The 21,036-nt window shown below is 36.6% G+C and overlaps 1 protein-coding gene across 3 annotated transcripts; it reads left to right on the forward strand.

Moving 5' to 3' along the window:
- The first annotated feature begins 864 nt into the window (after positions 1–864).
- LOC112049288 (alpha-(1,3)-fucosyltransferase C) lies at positions 865–19,106 on the forward strand. Of its 3 annotated transcripts, none has more exons than XM_052886641.1 (3): positions 865–1,206; positions 9,498–10,576; positions 11,952–19,106. In XM_052886641.1, the coding sequence occupies exons 2-3, from the start codon at positions 9,654–9,656 to the stop codon at positions 12,238–12,240; spliced, it is 1,212 nt and encodes a 403-aa protein (XP_052742601.1). In that variant the 5' UTR covers positions 865–1,206; positions 9,498–9,653; the 3' UTR covers positions 12,241–19,106. The 3 variants fall into 3 exon arrangements, with proteins under 3 accessions (XP_052742601.1, XP_052742600.1, XP_023942893.1); XM_052886640.1 differs by having other exon boundaries at positions 865–1,202; XM_024087125.2 differs by lacking the exon at positions 865–1,206 and adding an exon at positions 3,660–3,980.
- The last annotated feature ends 1,930 nt before the right edge of the window (positions 19,107–21,036 follow it).

The raw sequence follows: 21,036 nt of genomic DNA on the forward strand, positions 1-21,036 counted from the left end.
CTGCTCCTGAAACAGAAAAGACACAGAATAAGTAAACAAATAAATTACACAAATAAAAATATAAAACAAATTACTTATGCTAGCCACAAACGGTCAATTATTCTCACGTTTCCGCAGCACGACTATAACTGATCGTGTATCTCACTGTGTGCATGACGGCTCGACTAATGAAACGTCTTCGCTGCCGTTTGCGCTGCAGAAACGTGAGAATAATTGACCGTCAATGGCTGACTTTATCTTCGAGCGGCAGGTAACCCCAACACGAAGTACGAAAACGCGCAAACATCAACACGAACCGCACCGGGCCACGCACACATCGGCACGGTTCGCTTCTCGCCCCCAGCCCAGGGTTCCCAACTTAGGGGTTTCCCCCCCCAGATTTAGGGGGACATAAGTGAAATGGGATTTTTTTAGGGGTCTGAAATTTTTAGGGGTATTTTCACGGATTTTTTGATTCTTTAATATTTTTAAATTGATGATAATTTTAATTTCTTGACCTATCGACTTATAACGATATATAATATATAATACGTTATTCTACAACCACTCTGAGGCAACTGGCGGCAATTTTCATCGAATAAAAAAATTGTTAAATTTATTCATTGTCAACATGTATGATTTCAAAAAATCTGAATCTTCAAATAAAGACGTAATATTTAGTCTGTATTAAATATAGACTTTTGAAATATATTTCAGCATATTATTTCTAAATTATTATGAATTTATATTTTTAGGTTTTTGACACAAACTATAGGGATAAATATTTTGGAGAGTTGGTAACACTGCCCCAGCCGGTCCGGCCGCCTGGGCACAGTAAAAATGTAAGTATACTGTGGCCTGGGCCTGCCGCGCCTACGTTTGCGTTGTATTTGTATAGCAGTTACCTCCAAAACACCGCGCGCGCGCATTGTCAATCTATTATTGCAGTACTAGATTAGCCGATAAATTATTTAATTGCTTAGCCGTCTCTAGGGCCAAAGACGGCCGAGAAAAAAAAAACGAGCACACAAAAGTTCGAAGCAATTTCAAAATTTGCGCGTTTTAAAATGACGATCAGTGATACAATATTCTAGCTACAGTACATTTAATTTTATTTAATTAATTATTTGGGGCATGCACCTCCATTTTTTCAGTAATGTGCATTTTAAGAAAACAAATATCACGGAGTCTCAAACGGAGAAGCAAATCGTGAGGAAACCTACGTAGGTACCTGAGAATTTTCTTAATTCTCTACGTATGTGAAGTCTGCCAATCCGCATTGGGCCGGCGTGGTGGACTAAGGCCTAACCCCTCTATTCTGATAGGAGACTCGTGCTCAATAGTGAGCCTCATATGGGTTGTTAATGATGATGAAGTAATTTTCGACTTCAACACCGTCAATTACAATTTGCGCGCCATATATGCATCGGCTCTTAATATTTACTAGCGCCGATGCATATACTTCGTCCGCGTGGAATTCAGTTTTTCACAAATCCCGCGAGAACTATGGATTTTTCCGGGATAAAAATCTATTTCCATACCAAATTTCAGCCAAATCGCTTCAGTAGCCGCAGCGTAAAGGAGGAACAAACATACTTACACATTTTCACACAAACTTTCGCCTTTATAATATTAGCACAGAAAACATATGCGATATTAGTGTGATGTGATATTGTGATAGTGTGATGCAAAAACCAATGACGAAACACAAAGTTCGTAAGTACCTACCTACGAGTAGATAAATCTGTTTATAAGTGCACAGAACATATAAAACCCAAAAGCAAAAATTCCGTACTTGTAAAGCCTACTTCTGGCTTATTTACTGTGGTTTATTTGTAAAAGTTATGAAATTAGGGAAGTGACGAGGGAGGTCATTGGCTTCGTTTCGTGATGACGTCACGTTCCGTAGCGTCACATCGAAAACAAGGTAAAGCTATGTCCACAACGCATTTCTTTCGACGCTTAGAATGCGGATGATGACTAGGTTTGAATATATTGATTTTTATGATACATTCGAGTAAATAAGGTATCGTAATTAGAAGAAAATTCATACAGTTTTAGCTTCCTTACATTAAATGTCATTTTTTAATAAATGAAATAACAAAGATATTAGTAATTTTGTTTGAACGCCCATACAAATCTAACAATCATTATGTACTTATGACGTCATTAATTCGTACCATTTTGTACGGGGCGTTTTTCAGGGACCTGCGGCAGTGCCGAAAATCTGACCCTTTAAATAACTGTAGCTCCGAAAGTAATGATCGCAAATACCCTGTTAGTTTTTGCAAAATTGCTTTACTATTAGCATACTCTTAATTTATATACAATTTAAAAAACTGTCATCATCCCTATTATACAAACTTTTTGTAAATAACTACATTATGTAATTATAAGTAATGTTATAGTATAGACTTTAGATCGCGTGCCACAATATTGTATGGCGCATATTCTTGATGTCTGCACCCATATTAAAGCCGTTTTTGGAAAAACCAAAGGGAGGGAACTGCAGTCTTTGAATCCTACAACTTTATGATTTAATCGGCTTTAGTTAATGTGATGTGTTGGCACCGCCTTCAAAGTGATCAGAAGGTAGCACATACGATGTTATTTTTCGTATTTTAGTTTATTCTTGAGATTTTGAAGTCGGTTCAATTTGTTTGTTAAAAATATTTTATTTTGTAATCCACTTCTTATTTTCTTACTTGTTTGTAATTTTTGTATTTAAAAACTTGTCAGTTTAAAATGATCCAGATATCCCTAATTTTTTTTGTCGTTTTGTGTCTGGATCCACTAAGACGTCGACCGTTTATTTATAAACGCACAAAAAAACAACGCACCATGAACGCGGCACGCAAAAATGTTCGACAAAGAATAATATTAGGTAACAGGCATCGGCTATGGGCAACTACAGCTAGTGTTGCCAGTCGTCCTGAAAAGACCGGACATAGACACATTGTCAGGCTTTCTGATTGCGTGTCCGGCCAAAGTAAACGGTGTCCGGCTTGTCCGGCTTTAGTCAGGTTTCCTACATTTCTCAAGCGCCGAGCGTGGATTTTAAAATTTTTGTCTGTCTATCTGTTTGTACGGGTAATCTCTGAAAAGGCTAAACCGATTTGAACGGTACTGTCACTGGTAGATAGAGGAGGTATTGAGTGAGCAACATGTGCTACTTTTTATCGCGGAAAAATTCAAGGTTCTCGCGACATTTATGAAGCTCTGAATTTTACGCCGACGACTTTGCAGGAGTCCGCCAATTTAATATATTTGATAGTACTTAATAAATTTATTGAAGTCCTTACAAAAGGCCTATGTTCTGCAGTGGACGTCCATCGGCTGATATGATGATGATGATGAATAAATTTATAATCAAAAAAGCTTGATTTTACATACATTTTTTTACTGTACCCACTATTAATTTATTTATTACAAAGAAAGAAAAAATAACAGCGTTATTTACCACACTTATTTAATAATAATTTACCTTAAATTTAGGCCAATTACTTACAGTTTTTTTTAAATAAAATCCATAGTTTGTTTAAAAAAAGTTACAACACAGAGAAAAAAATAAAACCTTTGTGCATGCATGGGGTATGGATGTGGAGAAATTAAAGTATAGTTAACATTTGAGGACTGGCGATATGTCCTTAAAGGATCGTACTGGAATGTCCGGCCATTTTACCCAAATGTCCGACCAAACAGGCCAGTCTGTCCGGCTTTTAGGTTTGGCATGGCAACCCTAACTACAGCTACTTCGTAGTTCGTATTTCGTTCGTTTCGTAGTCGTAGTTCGTAACTTCGTACTTTCGTAGTGTTAAGTCATCGTTTGCTATAATCAGTCGTGTATCGAGTTTTCCGATAAACTGTGTCGTGAAGTGCCCACAAACTTATCAGTAACTAAAAGTGCGTGTTCGGCTAATCGTTTACCTTCACTAATCGTGTTGCTTTTAACTCATGGGTTTTATGTGATAATGGAATTCAGTTATTATAAAATTTAAATGGTAATGTATTATTGCATTTTAATGTTTACTTTTATTATAAAGAGGTAGGCAATATGCAATGACATTATAAAACAGTATTTAACTTCATCGGCGGTAGGTATCTAAAGCAGATTAAAGATACTTAAGTTTCTGGTTTTGTAGGGGGGTAAGTAATCTTGAGAGCAGTGATAGCCCAATGGATATGACCTCTGTCTCCGATTCCGGAAGGTGTGGGTTCGAAACCGGTCCGGGGCATGCACCTCCAACGTTTCAATTGTGTGCATTTTAAGAAATTAAATATCACGTGTCTCACATGGTGAAGGAAAACATCGTAAGGAAATCTGCTTACCAGAGAACTTTCTTAATTCTCTGCGTGTGTGAAGTCTGCCAATCTGCGTTGGGCCAGCGTGGACTAAGACCTGACCCCTCTCATTCTTAGAGGAGACTCGAGCTCAGCAGTGTTATCATGGTGCATAGTGCATGGTGGTAGCAGGGCTATCATGGTTCTCATACATCGGTTACGTCCCTTCAAAATCATCTAACACGAAATGAAAGTTACGAAATATCGTCTCCAAAGAGTAAAAAAATCTATTGTAGGTTTGGGTGTACTCTTCTATAACAAGATCCCCAAGACTGTGATGGACCTGCCAATGCATAGCTTTAAGCAATGTGTCAAAAAACATTTACCTACTTAGTCGAGATTACTACGCCATTGATGAGTTCCTCAATGATAAAGATGCTTGGAGGCCATTGGATCAGCTTCCACCTTCACACAGGAAGTAAAACTATAAGAAATTGTAATGTTGGCATCAATTGTAAATTATAATATTGTACGATTTTTTTAAGAGGAAACTGTTGAGTTTCTTGCCGGTTTCTTCTCAGCAGAACCTGCCTTCCGAACCGGTGGTAGAATCCTTACAAACAGTCAAGTGACGTATCAAAAGTGCTTGTAAAGTGAACCCTACTTGAAATAAATGAATTTTTAGTTGAACTGTAACTGTAATCGACTAATGGTGTGCGACCATTAGTTGATTACAGTTACCTTTAATTTTGTGATAAAGTTACCTGAATCGATTGTACTTACCTAATTAATTTATATAGCTAAAATTTCGTTTTACTCTAAATTACCTTCCTATATTTCGCTTCATGTATTTTTAACTAGCAAACCCGCTTTGACGTATGTGCCTTCCCTACCCCTACCCTACCCTACCCTACCCAACCCTACCCAACCCTACCCCTACGTAACTATTTATTATTTCGAAAGAACCATCCTCGTACTTCAAAAATAAAAAACGAATCGTTCTCCGTTCTCGAGATTTGCGCTTTTTTATTTAGTTCAAGCACTTAGCTACAACACGCACCATTAGGGAGAATAATAAAAAAATAAGTTATGTTATCGCCGCGTTGCAACGACTTGCGGTACGCACGGCTTCAGTGTGCTCGTGGCGTTCGAGCCGTCCACATCTCTTGTTGTGTAATTCTTTATGGGTTACTACGGATAGGCGGGGAGAGTGACTTGAGTGGAAAAGAGGAGTGTTTGTTAACAGTCAAAGGATCCTTTAACCCTACACACATCGTTCACAAGTGCGTGACTTCACTCAAGGTCATTCTGTGCCATTCTAGGGTCTCGTTTTAGTTACAGTTTGATTTGTTAATTAAGTTGTCCTGACAAATGTTGTGAATCATAACCTTTGTTCGACATTAGTTTTCTCATTTTTTTAATCACTTTTGAGTCTGCTAAAAGTTAAGTCAAACATTAAGTATCACCCTAAGTACTGTAGGCTAATTCACTAACATTGACGTATATTAGTTGACACATACGAAATTGAGATTATATGTAACAAATGTCGTCCGGTGCCAACTTTTCGTGGTTATCACACAGTAGGAAGAAGACATTTCCCAGTTAATTTGATGTTTATTTTAAAAGGTTGTTAATAAAGGCCAAATTAGTGAATAGGCCTGCTGTAGTGGGCTATTCAAATAGGTTGGTAATGATGATACTTAGGTAAATAGCAAATACACATGTTTGTTTAGATACCTGTCGTTAATATTCAATTTATCTACAGTAAATACTTTTCTAAGAAGAAAATTATATTTACTTATAAAAAGCCTCGACTGGTGACAGAAGGGCTGGCTCATTTTTTGTGCAAATGATCAGCCTGGCTGTCCAGCGCGGAAATGCAGCCAGTAGTCTTACCACCATTTGACGTGGGCATGATTTGTATAGTTATTAGATTAAGTTACTTACCATCAGGTGAGATTGTAGTCAAGGGCTAACTTGTAAAGAATAAAAAAAAAAGTTAGTGTAAGTTTTCTAGTGTAGTTTTTTTTAGTAAAAAGAACCAATAATAAAAAACGAAGAAAATATTATTTGTAGCTAAATTACTGGATCGATTTAAAAAATTGTTGCATCAATGGCAAGCTACATTATCTGTGAGTAGCAGAGCCCCGCATTCTTACTTACTACGAACCAGACCCCCCCCCCTTGGTACCTTCGTGGACATAAAACTGTTTGTCGCTGATTTATTGAGATTGGTTGCTTGCGTAACTCAAAGCGAAACATGACTGGGTCCGCTAGTTAGGCAATAAGTATGTAAGTAGGTAATTAACTGATAATATTAATGAATTATTAAATTCAATTAACAGTTGTTTATCGCTACTTAAAGGTCGAGCCCAAGCCGTTGCGTGCGCCCAATTTAGATGTCCACGAGAATTATAATGCCTAATCACGATATTTTGTCAAGGACATAAGGGCTTTTAAAAGTGGCCGACTATTTTTCACTCCTTGCTGGAGCCAGATTTTTTTTATTCTTTACAAGTTAGCCCTTGACTACAATCTCACCTGATGGTAAGTGATGATGCAATCTAAGATAGTGTGGTGTTAAAACCCTTTTCGGTTTCTACACGACATCGCATCGGAACGCTAAATCTTTTGGCGGTACGTCTTTGCCAATAGGTTGGTAACTAGACACGGACTAGACTCCCACTAGCCAGATTTGTTGACTGAACCGTTACAATAATATATATATACGTACCTACAATACACACATCACTATCCAGCCCTTAAGGAAGCGAAACTTGTGTTATGGGTGCAAGATTGCTGCTATAATGTGTAAACACACAAAGACACTAGAAAACACTCATCCGTCAGCTTTTAGCGATGTCTGTTCTGTTCTCATCACACAAACGTTTTTGTTATCACCATCTCATATGTCTTAAACTAAGCATGTATCATGGTCATAATATAAAAAAGCTGAAGAGTTTGTTTGTTTGCTTGAACGCGCTAATCTCAGGAACTACTGGTCCGATTTGAAAAATTCTTTCAGTGTTAGATAGCCCATTTATCGAGGAAGGCTATAGGCTATATATTATCTTCGTACTCCTACGGGAACAAGAAGAACGCGGTTAAAACCGCGCAGCATCGGCTAGTTATCGTATAAATAATCATTTTCCCTATAATCCTCTTCCTAAGTGGGGATTAATGATAAGCGTCCACATGTCCACACGATGCGTCCGATGCGTACGATGCGTATGTGGACGCCTACCATTAAGAGACACAAAACGTTGTGTGCGAGAGTTAGTGGCGATAAACTTTCGTGATTTGTTGCTTTTAACATTCGCACCATTCGCATGCGCGAGCGTTGGCGCCAGGCTGTCGCGCCCCTAGCAGCCGGCAATGTACCGTTCACTGACGTGTACTTTACATAGTGCGTAGATTTGGGTTGCTACCCCAATTACAAGTATTTTATAAATAGACTAGCGGACTGTGTAGCTGTGAAAATCGACGTTAACATTCAACCCCTATTTCGCCCCCTTCTATTTATATTTTCGCATGTTTTATAGATAATCTATACTAATATTATAAAGCTGAAGAGTTAGTTTGTTTGATTGAACGCGCCAATCTTAGGAACTACTGGTCCGATTTGAGAAATTCTTTCAGTGTTAGATAGCCCATTTATCGAGGAAGGCTATCCCCGTATTCCTACAGGAACGAGAACCACGTGGGTGAAACCGCGCGGCGTCAGCTAGTATATTATAATTAATGGTCCACTAAGCATTTTACAAAAATATACCTAACTCAAAAAATTAACTATTTATATTATAAAAAACCTCAACAGTTCACCTTTCTAACCCTTTAGGGGTAGAATTTTGAAAATGTACACATACCTACCAATTTTTACACCTAACCATAACCTTCTTCGTGTTATAGTCTCAAATCGTGCCAAGTTTCATTTGAAATCATTCAGTAGTTTCAGCATGTTGTCCGGTCAACAAAAGGACGACACACAAAAAATTAAAAATATATATTTTTGTCTTCAGTATTGATTGTTGCCGTCCAACAATTTTTTTTTAAATATTTGCGTAATGTGTACATAAGTCAACACGCTACAGTTTTATTTTAAGTATTGTTAGATTGTAACCCTTATCAGCCCTTTTAAAGGCCCTGGCTCCCTACGACGGTTTAAAGTGTTTCCAAATTACTTGCAAACTAAGCCTAAGTAATAGAAATAAATGAATTTGAATTTTGACTTTTGACTTTGATGCACGAGTGTGTCTTCTTGAAAACATCTTAAAAGAATTACGTGCCTTTTAGGAAGAAATTCCGAGAAAGAGCCGTGATAGCCAATGGCTATGACCTACTTCTGCCTTCGATTCGGAGGGCATAGGTTCGAATCCGATGCGAGGCATGCATTTTTAGTTCTGTGCATTTTAAGAAATTAAATAACACGTATCTCAAATGGTGAAGGAAAACATCGTGAGGAAACCTGCATACCAGAGAGTTTTCTTGATTCTCTGCGTGTGTGAAGTCTGCCATTACGATTAGGCCAGTGTGATATTTAATTTCTTAAGATGCATATAACTTAAAAGTTGAAGGACCGAATTCGAACCCACACCCTTCGGAATCGGAGGCAGAGGTCATATCCACTGGGCTATCACGGCTCACCTTAGAGGTTACATTTCCAAAAATTCCTCCTTAGTGCAAACCTATTTTGTAAATGAAACCCGCATTAATTTTTTTTTAGAATTTATAATTCACAATTACTTAACAGATATATTAAATTAAAATTTATAATAAAAACAATAATTAAAACAAATACACATCATCTAATTGTGCACCCAGAGGCAAGGTACCCAATACACTAGCGCTATTACCCTTCTGGATAGCAAGGCTTAACCTTTGGGCCAAATAAGCGCCAGCTCTTGGGTCACCCGACGCATGGACCAATTTGTCAGACTTAGCATTGAAATTTTTTTTAGTATCTGTTGACCATGTGCTAAGATAGTTTAGATTTGAATCCAGGACCTCTTGGGTAGAACCAAGACATTCCCAAAGAACCAGGAAAAGTCTTAAAAATATACTCAACAGCATACCCCACCACAAGCGCCATGGGACACGATGTTTATTTTTAGCCAACAGACCGACATTATGTCACAACTAAAAATAACCTAGTTACCTATAAACACAACACACCCAAATCGTTTGATGGAAAAATACTTTTAAAACTTATCAAATTAACTATTTTTCTTCTATTTCAGGCATAAAAATCAAATTAAATCTTCGAATGGACTAGAATGTAAACTGAAACTTTGAAACCTGTGTTAAAAATAGGAAATGTTTATGATTTGGAGCACCATACACGTGTTTACATTTTAGGAGGCCACGGCACTAATTAACATGTAGAAGTCTTCAAGATGCGAACTAGAATGTATTACATAGTGACGAGACTAAACGTCACCCGATTAATATTTATAGTGATTCTTATGTACGCCGCATCCCTTGTGTACACATACAACGCAAGACTACACTCAATACGGTCACAGAGGAAAGACATATCCTACACGAACCACAAAAGCTTAAAGTACATCCTCCAATGGACCAACAGATTCGCTCTACCTTTAAACACAATGGGCGAAGGGAACTCTGTATTCGTAAAGGGCAAGTGTAAATACACCAACTGCTACGTCACAGATGACAAGGAATACTTCCTCGATCAAACAGAATTCGATGCAGTAGTCTTCGGTGGTTTAGACGCGATGAATCTCTGGTCATTCCAACTACCCTACAATAGATCTCCAAGACAGAAGTACATATTCGCAGCATCAGAATCTGCGGATAACAACCCTGTATGCTCTCCGATGTACAACGACTTTTTCAATTGGACGTGGACGTATCGGATCGACTCTGATTTGTATTGGGGATACGTCATAATATACGATTTGGATGACAATGTTGTTGGACCTGCAGTAGACATGAAATGGTTGGACAAAATGAATCCTATCGTCGAAGAATTGAAGAGTAAATTGTTGAGTAAATCAAAAACAGCAGCATGGTTTGTCTCTCATTGCTCAACGAATGGTGGCAGGGAACTTTATGTTAAGGAATTGCAGAAGGAATTAGATGTATACAAGCTGAATGTCGACGTTTATGGTGGTTGTGGCACTCTCAGTTGCCCCAGAGACGATGAAGCGTTTTGTTTCAAGAAACTGGAAGACGATTACTACTTCTACTTGTCGTTTGAGAATTCCTTCGCTGAGGACTATGTTACGGAGAAGCTTTTGAACGCGTTGAACAATTACGCCATTCCCATTGTTTACGGCACAGCTAATTATTCAAGGTTAGTAATTTAAATTAAAAGTAGCCCGAAATTGGTAAGTAGGCCCTGTACTCTGTAATAATGTTTTATATAACAGCAAAGTTTAATTTCAAACTTCAAGGATATCTAGCGAATGGTTGCCATGAAACCAAGTGTCTGGCAAATGGGGATATCATTTCTCATATTATGCCGATCAAAATATGCCAAAAAAAATATACTTTATATTTAGACGTTCGAGGCTCTGGATCTTAAAACCTGCTACCTCCCAAAGCCACCACGGCTCAAATTCTATAATTGGCTACCGTACTTTCTTGTCGTAGGAGCATGAGCTGACAAACTTTCAGTTTTTATAAAATAATCAAGGTCTGGGGTTAACAGGCGCTCCGTATATTATACTATAAAGTAATAATAATAGATACATTGTCAACCAGACCCTTCATACCGCGTTATAGCAGAATTACGCGTATTAGATTTTCCAAGTTAGCTTACTAGTATGGTCATGTTCGATGTTATCCCCCGGCAAACTTTGGTTGCGTTTAGTTTCCAAACTAGTACATAGATGTATTGCAAGCTATTTAACATTCCACAACAGGCGTGTTAGCTCGTTTACATCTTAGTGAGCATCTATACATTTAGGGTGAGGCCAAACGAGCGTAATTTTGAGAGTGGTCGGTCGAGAAATTTCTGCATTCGGTTTCATACAAAAGTCTGCGTCGCAAAATGAGTTGTGTTCCGACTTATACACGACTTTCTGCGACCGAAATTACGCGACTGACCTACGCTCGTTTGGCCTTGCCCTTAGGGCCAACGTTTATCGGCAGACCGCTAGGGTAGTTGACACATGTCAAATTTAATATAAATTACAGGTATTGATTTCGTGTAGTACATGGAATAACTTGGACTTGGTCGCTAACTATGGGCCTCATAAGAAGGCTCAGAGTCACACAGCGGGCGATGGAACGAGCTATGTTAGGAGTATCTCTGCGTGATCGAATCAGAAATGAGGAGATCCGCAGAAGAACCAAAGTCAATGACATAGCTCAACGAGTTGCGAAGCTGAAGTGGCAATGGGCGGGACACATAGTTCGAAGAGACGATAGACGTTGGGGTCCTAATGTGCTGGAATGGCGACCCCGCACTGGAAAGCACAGTGTAGTTTCTCCCCCCTCCAGGTGGACTGACGACGATTTCTTATAAAATTTAACTGAATCATGTATTTATAATTTTTTCCAAACGTCAAAACCGGTGTCGTCCATTTTGTGACGCCACAAAAGTTACTTGCTGTACTTAACGTCAAACTAATTGTCCATCAGCAATTCTCCATATTGATCAATTCAGTTAAATGTCAAGGGTTTGTTAAAATCTTAAATTTAACTTTCTATCATTATATTTACAGATTTCTCCCACCAGGCAGCTACCTCGACGCATTGGCCTTGGGTCCCAAAGAACTCGCCCATCAGATGAACGAGATACTCACAAACCGCAGCAAATACCACGACTTCTTCCGCTGGAGAAACCACTACAGATACGGCCCAAGTCATCCAGTTGAAGAAGTCTGCAAGCTCTGCACAATGCTGAACAATCCTGACAAAGTATCCCAAGTGACTGTGTGGAAGGACTTTGATAGATGGTGGAATGGTAAAGAGTATGCGCACAATTGTTTAACTCATTGGTGGAGTTGGTAGAATTATGTATTATGCTCCTTAGTTTTAATGGGGAGATTGTGATAACCAGATACGCCTTATTTTAGGAAGGCTGCAAATTTGACAGGTAAATACGGTAGCTAATGATATTTTATACAATAGATAGGTTACGTGCCTACATGGGCTAAAAAAACATTCAGCCTTTATTAGATGAGGCAGTTCTGGTTATGACATGCTCTTGTATATGTGATATATAACCAAAGTGCTTCGCTAAAGTGTCTTAATGTAAGCCTAGTCTGTGAAGTTTGGCGCGGTACTTAACAATAGTACAAAAACAACATAATCTTCTCTATGTTGTTGTCATTCATACTTAATATTACAAATGTGAAAGTAAATCTGTCTGTTACCTTTACCACTAAATCGGTTCGGGACTTTGATATGTAAACACATTTGACCGTGTGACAGAACATAGATTACTTTTACTCTGGAAAAATTTATCGTTCTCGCGGGATTTCAAAAAAATATCGCGGGTGACCGCTGGTATATAATATATGCAATTGTATAGCCAGTGTTTTGTTAATGTAAGCCTAATCTATGAAGTTTACCACAGTATCAGTTGTACAAAATCAACATAATCTATTTTATATTGTTGTTAATGATTATTACCTATATAAATTATTTATTTAAGTATATGTATATATATGTATATATATATATATATATATATATACAGGAAGAAAATTTTTTTAGTGCGGATATTTTTATATTTTGTACATAAACAAAATTTAATGATCACGTATTTTTTCTTTTTTTTTTTAACTCAAAAATAACAAAATTATCGTTAGCTAAAGTTATTTACTTTTGAACAGAATTTTAGGGTCACCCTATTGTGCGTTTATTTTATTTTCGTTAGATACCTAAAGGACGTCACCAGATCACTTTTAAGCTGAATATATCTTGTTTAGTAATAATATCTACATTATTTTGTTATTTTAGAGACATAAATTAAAAAAAAAATTACATAAAATGTATCGAACTGTTTGTAGATTTATATTCTATTAATGATACAGAACCACGAAAAAAAATATCCGCACTAAAGACCGAATCACCCTGTATATATATGTGTATATATATATATTTTAATTTGTAATGCAAGTTTTATCTATACTAATATTATAAAGAGGTAAAGTTTGTAAGTTTGTAAGTTTGTAACAATTTTTTGAAATGGGGTAATCTTCGGAACTACTGGTCCGATTTTAAAAATTCTTTCACCAGTAGAATGCTACGTTATCGGGGAGTGCTATAGGCTATATTTTATATTTCTATCATGTATAACTACTGAGTTATCGCGGGTTTTCTCTTACAGGTCGGACCGAAAAACTTACTTATTCGCATGCGCTGCCTCAACCATTGCGTATAACTGAAATAAATGTATGGAGGCTTTTTGAACCTTTAAAAGTTCTACAAAAAAGTCCGCGACACCATATATCTATCTTTTATATTTTAGCAGATATAGTACCTTTAGTACTTTAATAAATTATTTATATTTTAAATTAAGGTTTACGTCATTATTTACACAACTAAACTTAAATCCTTATCAAAATAAATTATTTAATAATCACAAGGATATTATAGAGATAAGATTTGCCCTTTACAGTATGTTAATTAGTTATATAGTTTCGGAGATAATACAAAATTTCTAAAAGTCGCAGAAATGCCACTATATGACGCCCCGCGGTTTCAATTACGTGGTTCCCGTTCCCGTGTGAATATGAGGACCAAACATAGCCTATGACACTCACAAATAATGTAGCTTTCTATTGGTAAAAGAATTTTCCAAATCGGTCCAGTAGATCCAGAGATTACCCCCGACAACCACACAAACTTTACCTCTTTATAGTATTAGCATAGAAGTCGCTTGGGAAATTATAGTCTTTTGGTCATTGCACCACGCACAAAAGGCTGGACCAATTATGCTGAGGGTAGGGATAGGATAGGGGTAGGGAAGGGGTAGGATAGAGGTAGGGTAGGGGTAATTTAGGGAAAGTGTAGGGTAGGGTAGGGTAGGGTAGGGGGGTAGAGGTAGGGGAAGGATATGGAACGTACAGGGTAGGGGAGGAGTAGGATAGGGGTAGAGTAGGGTAAGGTAGGGTAGAGGTAGGGTACGGGTAGGGTAGGGTTAGGGTAGGGGTAAGGTAGGGGTAGGGAAGGGTTAGTGTTAGCGGTAGGGTAGGAGTAAGGTAGGAGTAGGGTAGGGGTAGGGTAGAGGTAGGGTAGGGGTAGGGTAGCATAGGGTATGGATAGGTTACGGGTAGGGTAGGGTAGGGGTAAGGTGGGGGGAGGGTAGGGTTAGCGTTAGCGGTAGGGTAGGAGTAAGGTAGGGGAAGAGTAGGGTAGGGTTGGGTAGGTTTACATAAATTTTTACGCGGACGAAGTCGCGGGCGTCCGCTAGTATAGTATATTTCCCATAGTTGTTTTTTGTAAGTCGTTTATTCATTTGTTGTGTTTTTTTAAATAGTTTAGTAGTAAGGCGTAGATAGTGAATTTGTGCATATTTCACAGTGGCGTGCACTTCATAGATGCAAAAAAAACTGCCTACCTTAAGGTGTCAATACAAACCTATGGTGGACCACAGAAAACATAGATGGAGAAAGAATTTATTTTTTCTATTTTTACTTAAAGTGTATAAATACCCTAGTCAAAAACCCTATGCACGCCACTGATACTTATTGCACGTATGACACCATGCCGCGGCGAGTGGGATACTTCTGAACGAAACAAGTTTCCAAGGTCACAACCCACGCCGAGAGTTAGGTATATCGATGTACATTGTGGGCACCTTCCTTGTTTTGCTCAATCGACATACAATTTTCTCTTTCGCTTAACTATTACTGTACTGGCTGTAGAACGACTTAGGTCACATGACCTTACCCTATGTTATTGGCAATTGACAAGTGTGTGTCATCATAATTATCGGTATTCCGTACGACGTTTAACCGATTACAAACGAATTCGGACGATACGCTACGGAAATATCAGATAATACGTATCATGAAAAAGATTTATTTTTACTCCAAATACAATAACTTGATCGAACTTATACCCCAAAAAAAAAAAATACCGTGAATGTGGATGATTGCATTTCAAATGGTCGTGCTGTAAATGGCCCAAAACACTTTTATTTGAGCTGTTCCTAAGTAAAAAAATGTATTAAAAGCCATCTCAGAGGAAACCACAAGAATTCACCCGCATAACTCTTGTTAATTGTAAGAACACGGGATATAGCCTATATCTATTTTCAGGGATAATGTAGGATTAATGTTGAAAGAATTTCTCAAATCGGTCAAGCATTTCAATGCAAGCATACAGTCAAATATTCCCTTATTATTATATTTGTATAGATTGCTTTTATCCTTATTTTATTTAGTTTGCTAATTACAACATTTTAATTCATAATTCATATTCATAATTCTTTATTTGCAAATTGTTAAATACAGATCTTGATATAAATGTTGGCATACAATTTGCTACAAAATAGCATGCAAATTTTAAAAATAATCTTATAACTAAATTACATTGTCTATATTACACTATAATTATTGAAATTTGAATGAAATTTATTATTATGTCCGTTATACGTTAATTATTATTGTTTGTCAGTTAAATAGTCTTTGTTAGTGTAATACCGTTTTTTTAACAATAGTTCTTTGATTTTAATTTTAAATAAAGCAACACTTAAATTTCTATCAGCTAATTTTGCTGGTAATTTGTTGTAAATTAGAGGTGCCATATGAAAAATGCTATTGCTATTTTGTAATAACCAAACTAAATAAAAAACATAAAAAATGAAAAAATAAATCTTTCATGATACGTATAATCTGATATTTCCGTAGCGTATCGTCCGAATCCGTTTGTAATCGGTTAAACGTACGGAATACCGATGAAATATTGTTAACGACACACTCAATAATAACAATTGCCAATACATTGTCAATAACATAGTAAGGTCGTAAGATGGCCTAAGTCGTACGTCCTATATTACAATATTACTTGATACGGCTTGAGAAACTTTACTTTATTGACTTTATTGATAGTATCTACTATGTGTTTGCTTGCAATATGTGCATACAGGTTATCCCGTAAATAGTACGCCACATTCTACTAGTGATAGCTTATATCATGGCCTACTAATATATGTAATTATGTTATTTCTTGATGTCAGCTATCACCTTGTGAACTATGTCGTAATATTTACGAGACACCCTGTATACTGAATTTATCGCCACATTGACCATGACATTGCTTGTCAATGTAACCGTATGCAGTGACCGTGACTGTCAAAGGTTATATAAATCGAAAACAATGCTCTTCTTGTCCGTGATCATGGAACCTGCATACCAGAGAATTTTCTTAATTCTTTGAATTAAATGAAATATACTTTATTGTACACCAAAAAGAATAATAACAAGCAAGAAATTAACTTAAAAACTAATGTGTTGGTCTTAAAGGTCCAAAATGATTTGAGAACTTCTGGTAGATACATGATGAAATACAAAGGTATAACCCGTGCGCATTAACCTGACACCTGGCTACCAAACACATCGATACAAACACAGTACAAGCATCATTCGAGCCAGGTGTCAAGTTAATCCACACGAGCTGTACCGTGTACGTCAACCACATATGCAAGTTGATGATTAATTGCACCGAAGTGCTAATTCGTTGCCGTATAGTACGAGAACCGACGTTAAAAATATACACCCTCATCTGGTATTTAATTGGGATAAGAAATAAATGTAAAAAAATATTCACATTGACACATTGCACATACGTTGCCTAGTTAAATTGCGACCGAAGATTATTGAATGATTAATTTTTTTTTAAGATTTATTTAATCTCCTTCCCTCATTTGTTAATTTATAAAAAAAAAACAAAATAATTGAAAAACTAAAGGTTACCTGCTTTCACAATGCAACTGTGTGCATTGCACAGTGAAAATCTTATTCATATACAGTTAGTCATCATTAGTTATTTAGTCGGCTAATTTGTCAAATGAAAGCTTATTTTTTGCTTCATTTAGCTGTATTATGTTGCTTTTGATATAGTTCATGGTTTCCTACATTTTGTATGAATAATGTGTTTGGTCACAATTTAACTATACTACTGCCTTTCTTGATGAGCACTGTTTACCAACAAAGATATTAGAAATTAAGGTAGAAAACGCACGTAATTTTGTAACTAAAATGTTGTATAAAATATATTAACCATAACTAATTTTTCTAAGCCTATTAATCAAATTTATTTTTATTAATATAAGAACAAGTTAATCATAATTATTATTAGGTGTGAAATGACTTGTATGAATTAGTACTCTTATTTTTAATTTGTTTGTTTGTAAACAGTACTCTTCAAGAAAAGCTGTGATGTAAGTATAGGCAACCTATTCGCAATGTGTCACTATGAACATTGTTTATCATTTATTACATAGCACTAATGAATAACAGATGAGGGTATTTATTTCTAACGCCGGATCTTAGACCAGTACGTCATGTGGCATACTACAATATTAAAATGAGTCACTTTGATAAATTGACTTGTGCATTAGAGCGAATGGACATTCTGATTGGCCGATTAGCCGCGGGTGCGTGACGCGTTGCATTCCGGCAAACGTGATTGGTCCTCATAAGTGATGGTTGGATTTTTTTTTAAATAATTTTGGGTTTAATAATAACAGGCTCAATATATGAGGTTTCTTGGTAAATAATCAAATTAGTTTTATGTAGTTACTCGTAGGTGATGTATCTTCCACGTGTGTTTGATTAATATTTATGTGGAACACCATGCATGATGTATCATGTACTAGATATACTTATAGAGATAAGATTGTGAGATCTCAATATACTCTAGTGACAAGTAAAATACATAACAATTATTAAAACTATCGAGAATGAACAGAATTAATCTAAGATTTGAATAATGTATTTTTTAACAATTTACTTATTTATCTACAGCATTAGCAGCACAATCTCAGATCAATTACAAATGGACCAGTATCACACACAAATTGACCAACGAAGTTGTCTGTCATGTTTTGTGGGGGACGAAGTAAACACATGTATTGTTTTTATTACAAATCTGATTCAAGTTTGTTGAGCTCGGATAAACTATTAAATCGATTTTATAAGTTACTAGCGGACGCCCACTACTTCGTCCGCATGGAAATCTTCAACTTTCAACTGTAAACTTTCAACCCCTATTTCACCATTTTAGGGGTTGAATTTTACAAATTTTTGAATCACAATATATTTTTTTTTATGATTTATTTAATAAATTTACCTGTAAACTAAAACTCTAAAAATGAAGAACTTTTCATACAAACTTTCGACCCCTATTTCACCCCCTTCTATTTTTATTTTAGGGTCAAAAAGTACCCTATGTTTTGCTCCAAAGTCTCATTTAGTATTATACCAAATTTCATCTTGATTGGTTCAGCCGTGAAAAGGTAACAGACAGACAGACAGACTTACTTTCACATTTAAAATATTAGTATAAATAAAGGATTTTTCGTATATTTTCTGTAACGTGCTAGGCCTAAAATGATCGGTCTCCTTTTCTATGTATTTCTACTGTCTATGTTGCGCTTTCGTGTCGTTATAGAAGTGGCAACCAAATAACTACCTCAATGATAGTGATTGTCTATGAAAGAATAACTCTATTTAAAAAATATAAAAAAAAAGTTATATTATCTATAAGTTGTTAAGAAAAAAGTAAAACTACCAACCAATGTATAAATTGTAAATATGTTTTAATTATAACTGGTTTCTAAACTATTAAACATATTTTATAATATTGTGTAAAAGCTGTTTTCGAAAAAAAAAATGTTTGAAATAAAATATTTTTTAAAGTAATTTGTAAGAGTATTTTTTTTTTCAAGGAACCTGTGTTAAATTCAACCATTAACCCAAAATCGACTACTGAGCTCTAGAGAGTCTCAGAATATAAGACTTAGAGTTAGACTGTCTCGCTAACCAAGACAAGTTCTTGGTCTACTTGGTAGAAGGCTTCAACCGGCAAAGACTCCGTGGCGCAGTGGTTTGCGCGGTGGATCTACAAGACGGAGGTCCTGGGTTCGATTCCCGGCTGGGCCGATTGAGGTTTTCTTAATTGGTCCAGGTCTGGCTTGTGGGAGGCTTCGGCCGTGGCTAGTTACCACCCTATCGACAAAGACGTACCGCCAAGCGATTTACAGTTCTGGTACGATGTCGTGTAGAAACCGAAAAGGGAAAAGGGAAAAAGATTTACAAAAAAAATTAAATTAAATGCTGTACAAGTATTAAGAAACACTTAGAGAATGTCACATTATTAATTTATTAGACGTAACCAGAATAATGATGTCAACCCATAACTATACCTAATTAAGTTAAAGTATAAGTATCATCATTATCAACCCATATTCGGCTCACTGCTGAGCTTGAGTCTCCTTTCAGAATGAGAGGGGTTAGGCCAATAGTCCACCACGCTGGTCCAATGCGGATTGGCAGACTTCACACACGCAGAGAATTAAGAAAATTCTCTGTGTGCAGGTTACCTCACGATGCTTTTCCTTCACCGTTTTGGGACACGTGATATTTAATTTCTTAAAATGCACACAACTGAAAAGTTGGAGGTACATGTCCCGGACTGGATTTGAACCCACACCCCTCCGAATCGGAGGCAGAGGTCATCTACTGGGTTAAGTATGTATAAATGTATAAGTATAAATACTACAAACTACAATTTATACCTTGTACATTTTGTGTTTAGGTATACTAACTAAGAGTGTCCATTATTTTGTTTTGTTCGCGATAAATGCAATGCAACAAAGTTGTGAATGCGGTTAGCAATCTCGACAACCTGATTTATTGCCATATATAAATGTAATCCATTGTCTTACAAACGGAGCGTTTGTTACTGGCTATTTCTAGGTTCATTCTCCTAAATTTAAATGTCTATCTATTTTTCATAGCCTCGTAACACGAACCCAACATAACTGGTCCAACGAAGCGATCGCATCTCCACCTGAAAGGAATCACGTAAAGTCCGAGAAAAATCAAAACAGAATGAAACGAAATAATCGAAGTTCCAATCCAACTAACAATTACTTTGACGTTTATTACATCAAGTAACATTATGACGTCACAAAATGGACGACAGCTTTAACGTTTGGAAAATTTAAAAAAATATATGATTTTTAAATTAAGTTTTCTAAGATATCCTTATTTTTTATTTATTAATATCGATATATTTCTGACCATTATTACATGTATTACTCCAAATTAATATTGTTTATATTTTTAATAACAGTCAACTACCGTATTACTCAGAGGCCATACTTTAATTTTTCATGTTTTGACGGCCTCCGTGGCGCAGTGGTATGCGCGGTAGATTTACAAAACGGAGGTCCTGGGTTCGATCCCCGGCTGGGCAGATTGAGATTTTCTTAATTAGTCCAGGTCTGGCTTGTGGGAGGCTTTAGCGTTCCGGTACGATGCCGTGTAGAAACCGAAAGGAGTGTGGATTTTCATCCTCCTCCTAACAAGTTAGCCCGCTTCCATCTTAGACTTCATCATCACTTACCATCAGGTGAGATTGTAGTCAAGGGCTAACTTGTAAAGAATAAAAAAAAAAAGCTGACTACCGTATCTCCTGACACGAAAATTAGCTCAATCGGTTGAAAATATTCTGTAAAAATTAGTGTCAAGATGACCTAAACAAACACACATACCACGTTTAATAGAAGCTTGTGAAGCTTGTCTAAAGACCATTACACCAATTAAATTCTATCAAGGAATAGCACCG

This window comes from Bicyclus anynana, chromosome 17 (genome assembly GCF_947172395.1).
Source record: "Bicyclus anynana chromosome 17, ilBicAnyn1.1, whole genome shotgun sequence".
In the NCBI taxonomy this organism is placed as follows: domain Eukaryota; kingdom Metazoa; phylum Arthropoda; class Insecta; order Lepidoptera; family Nymphalidae; genus Bicyclus; species Bicyclus anynana.

Excerpts from the sequence above, each read along its gene's own strand:
- LOC112049288 (XM_052886641.1), top strand. The coding sequence starts at position 9,654 with ATGCGAACTAGAATGTATTACATAGTGACGAGACTAAACGTCACCCGA. Across the intron at positions 10,577-11,951 it reads GGCACAGCTAATTATTCAAG|ATTTCTCCCACCAGGCAGCT; the intron begins GTTAGTAATTTA and ends TTATATTTACAG.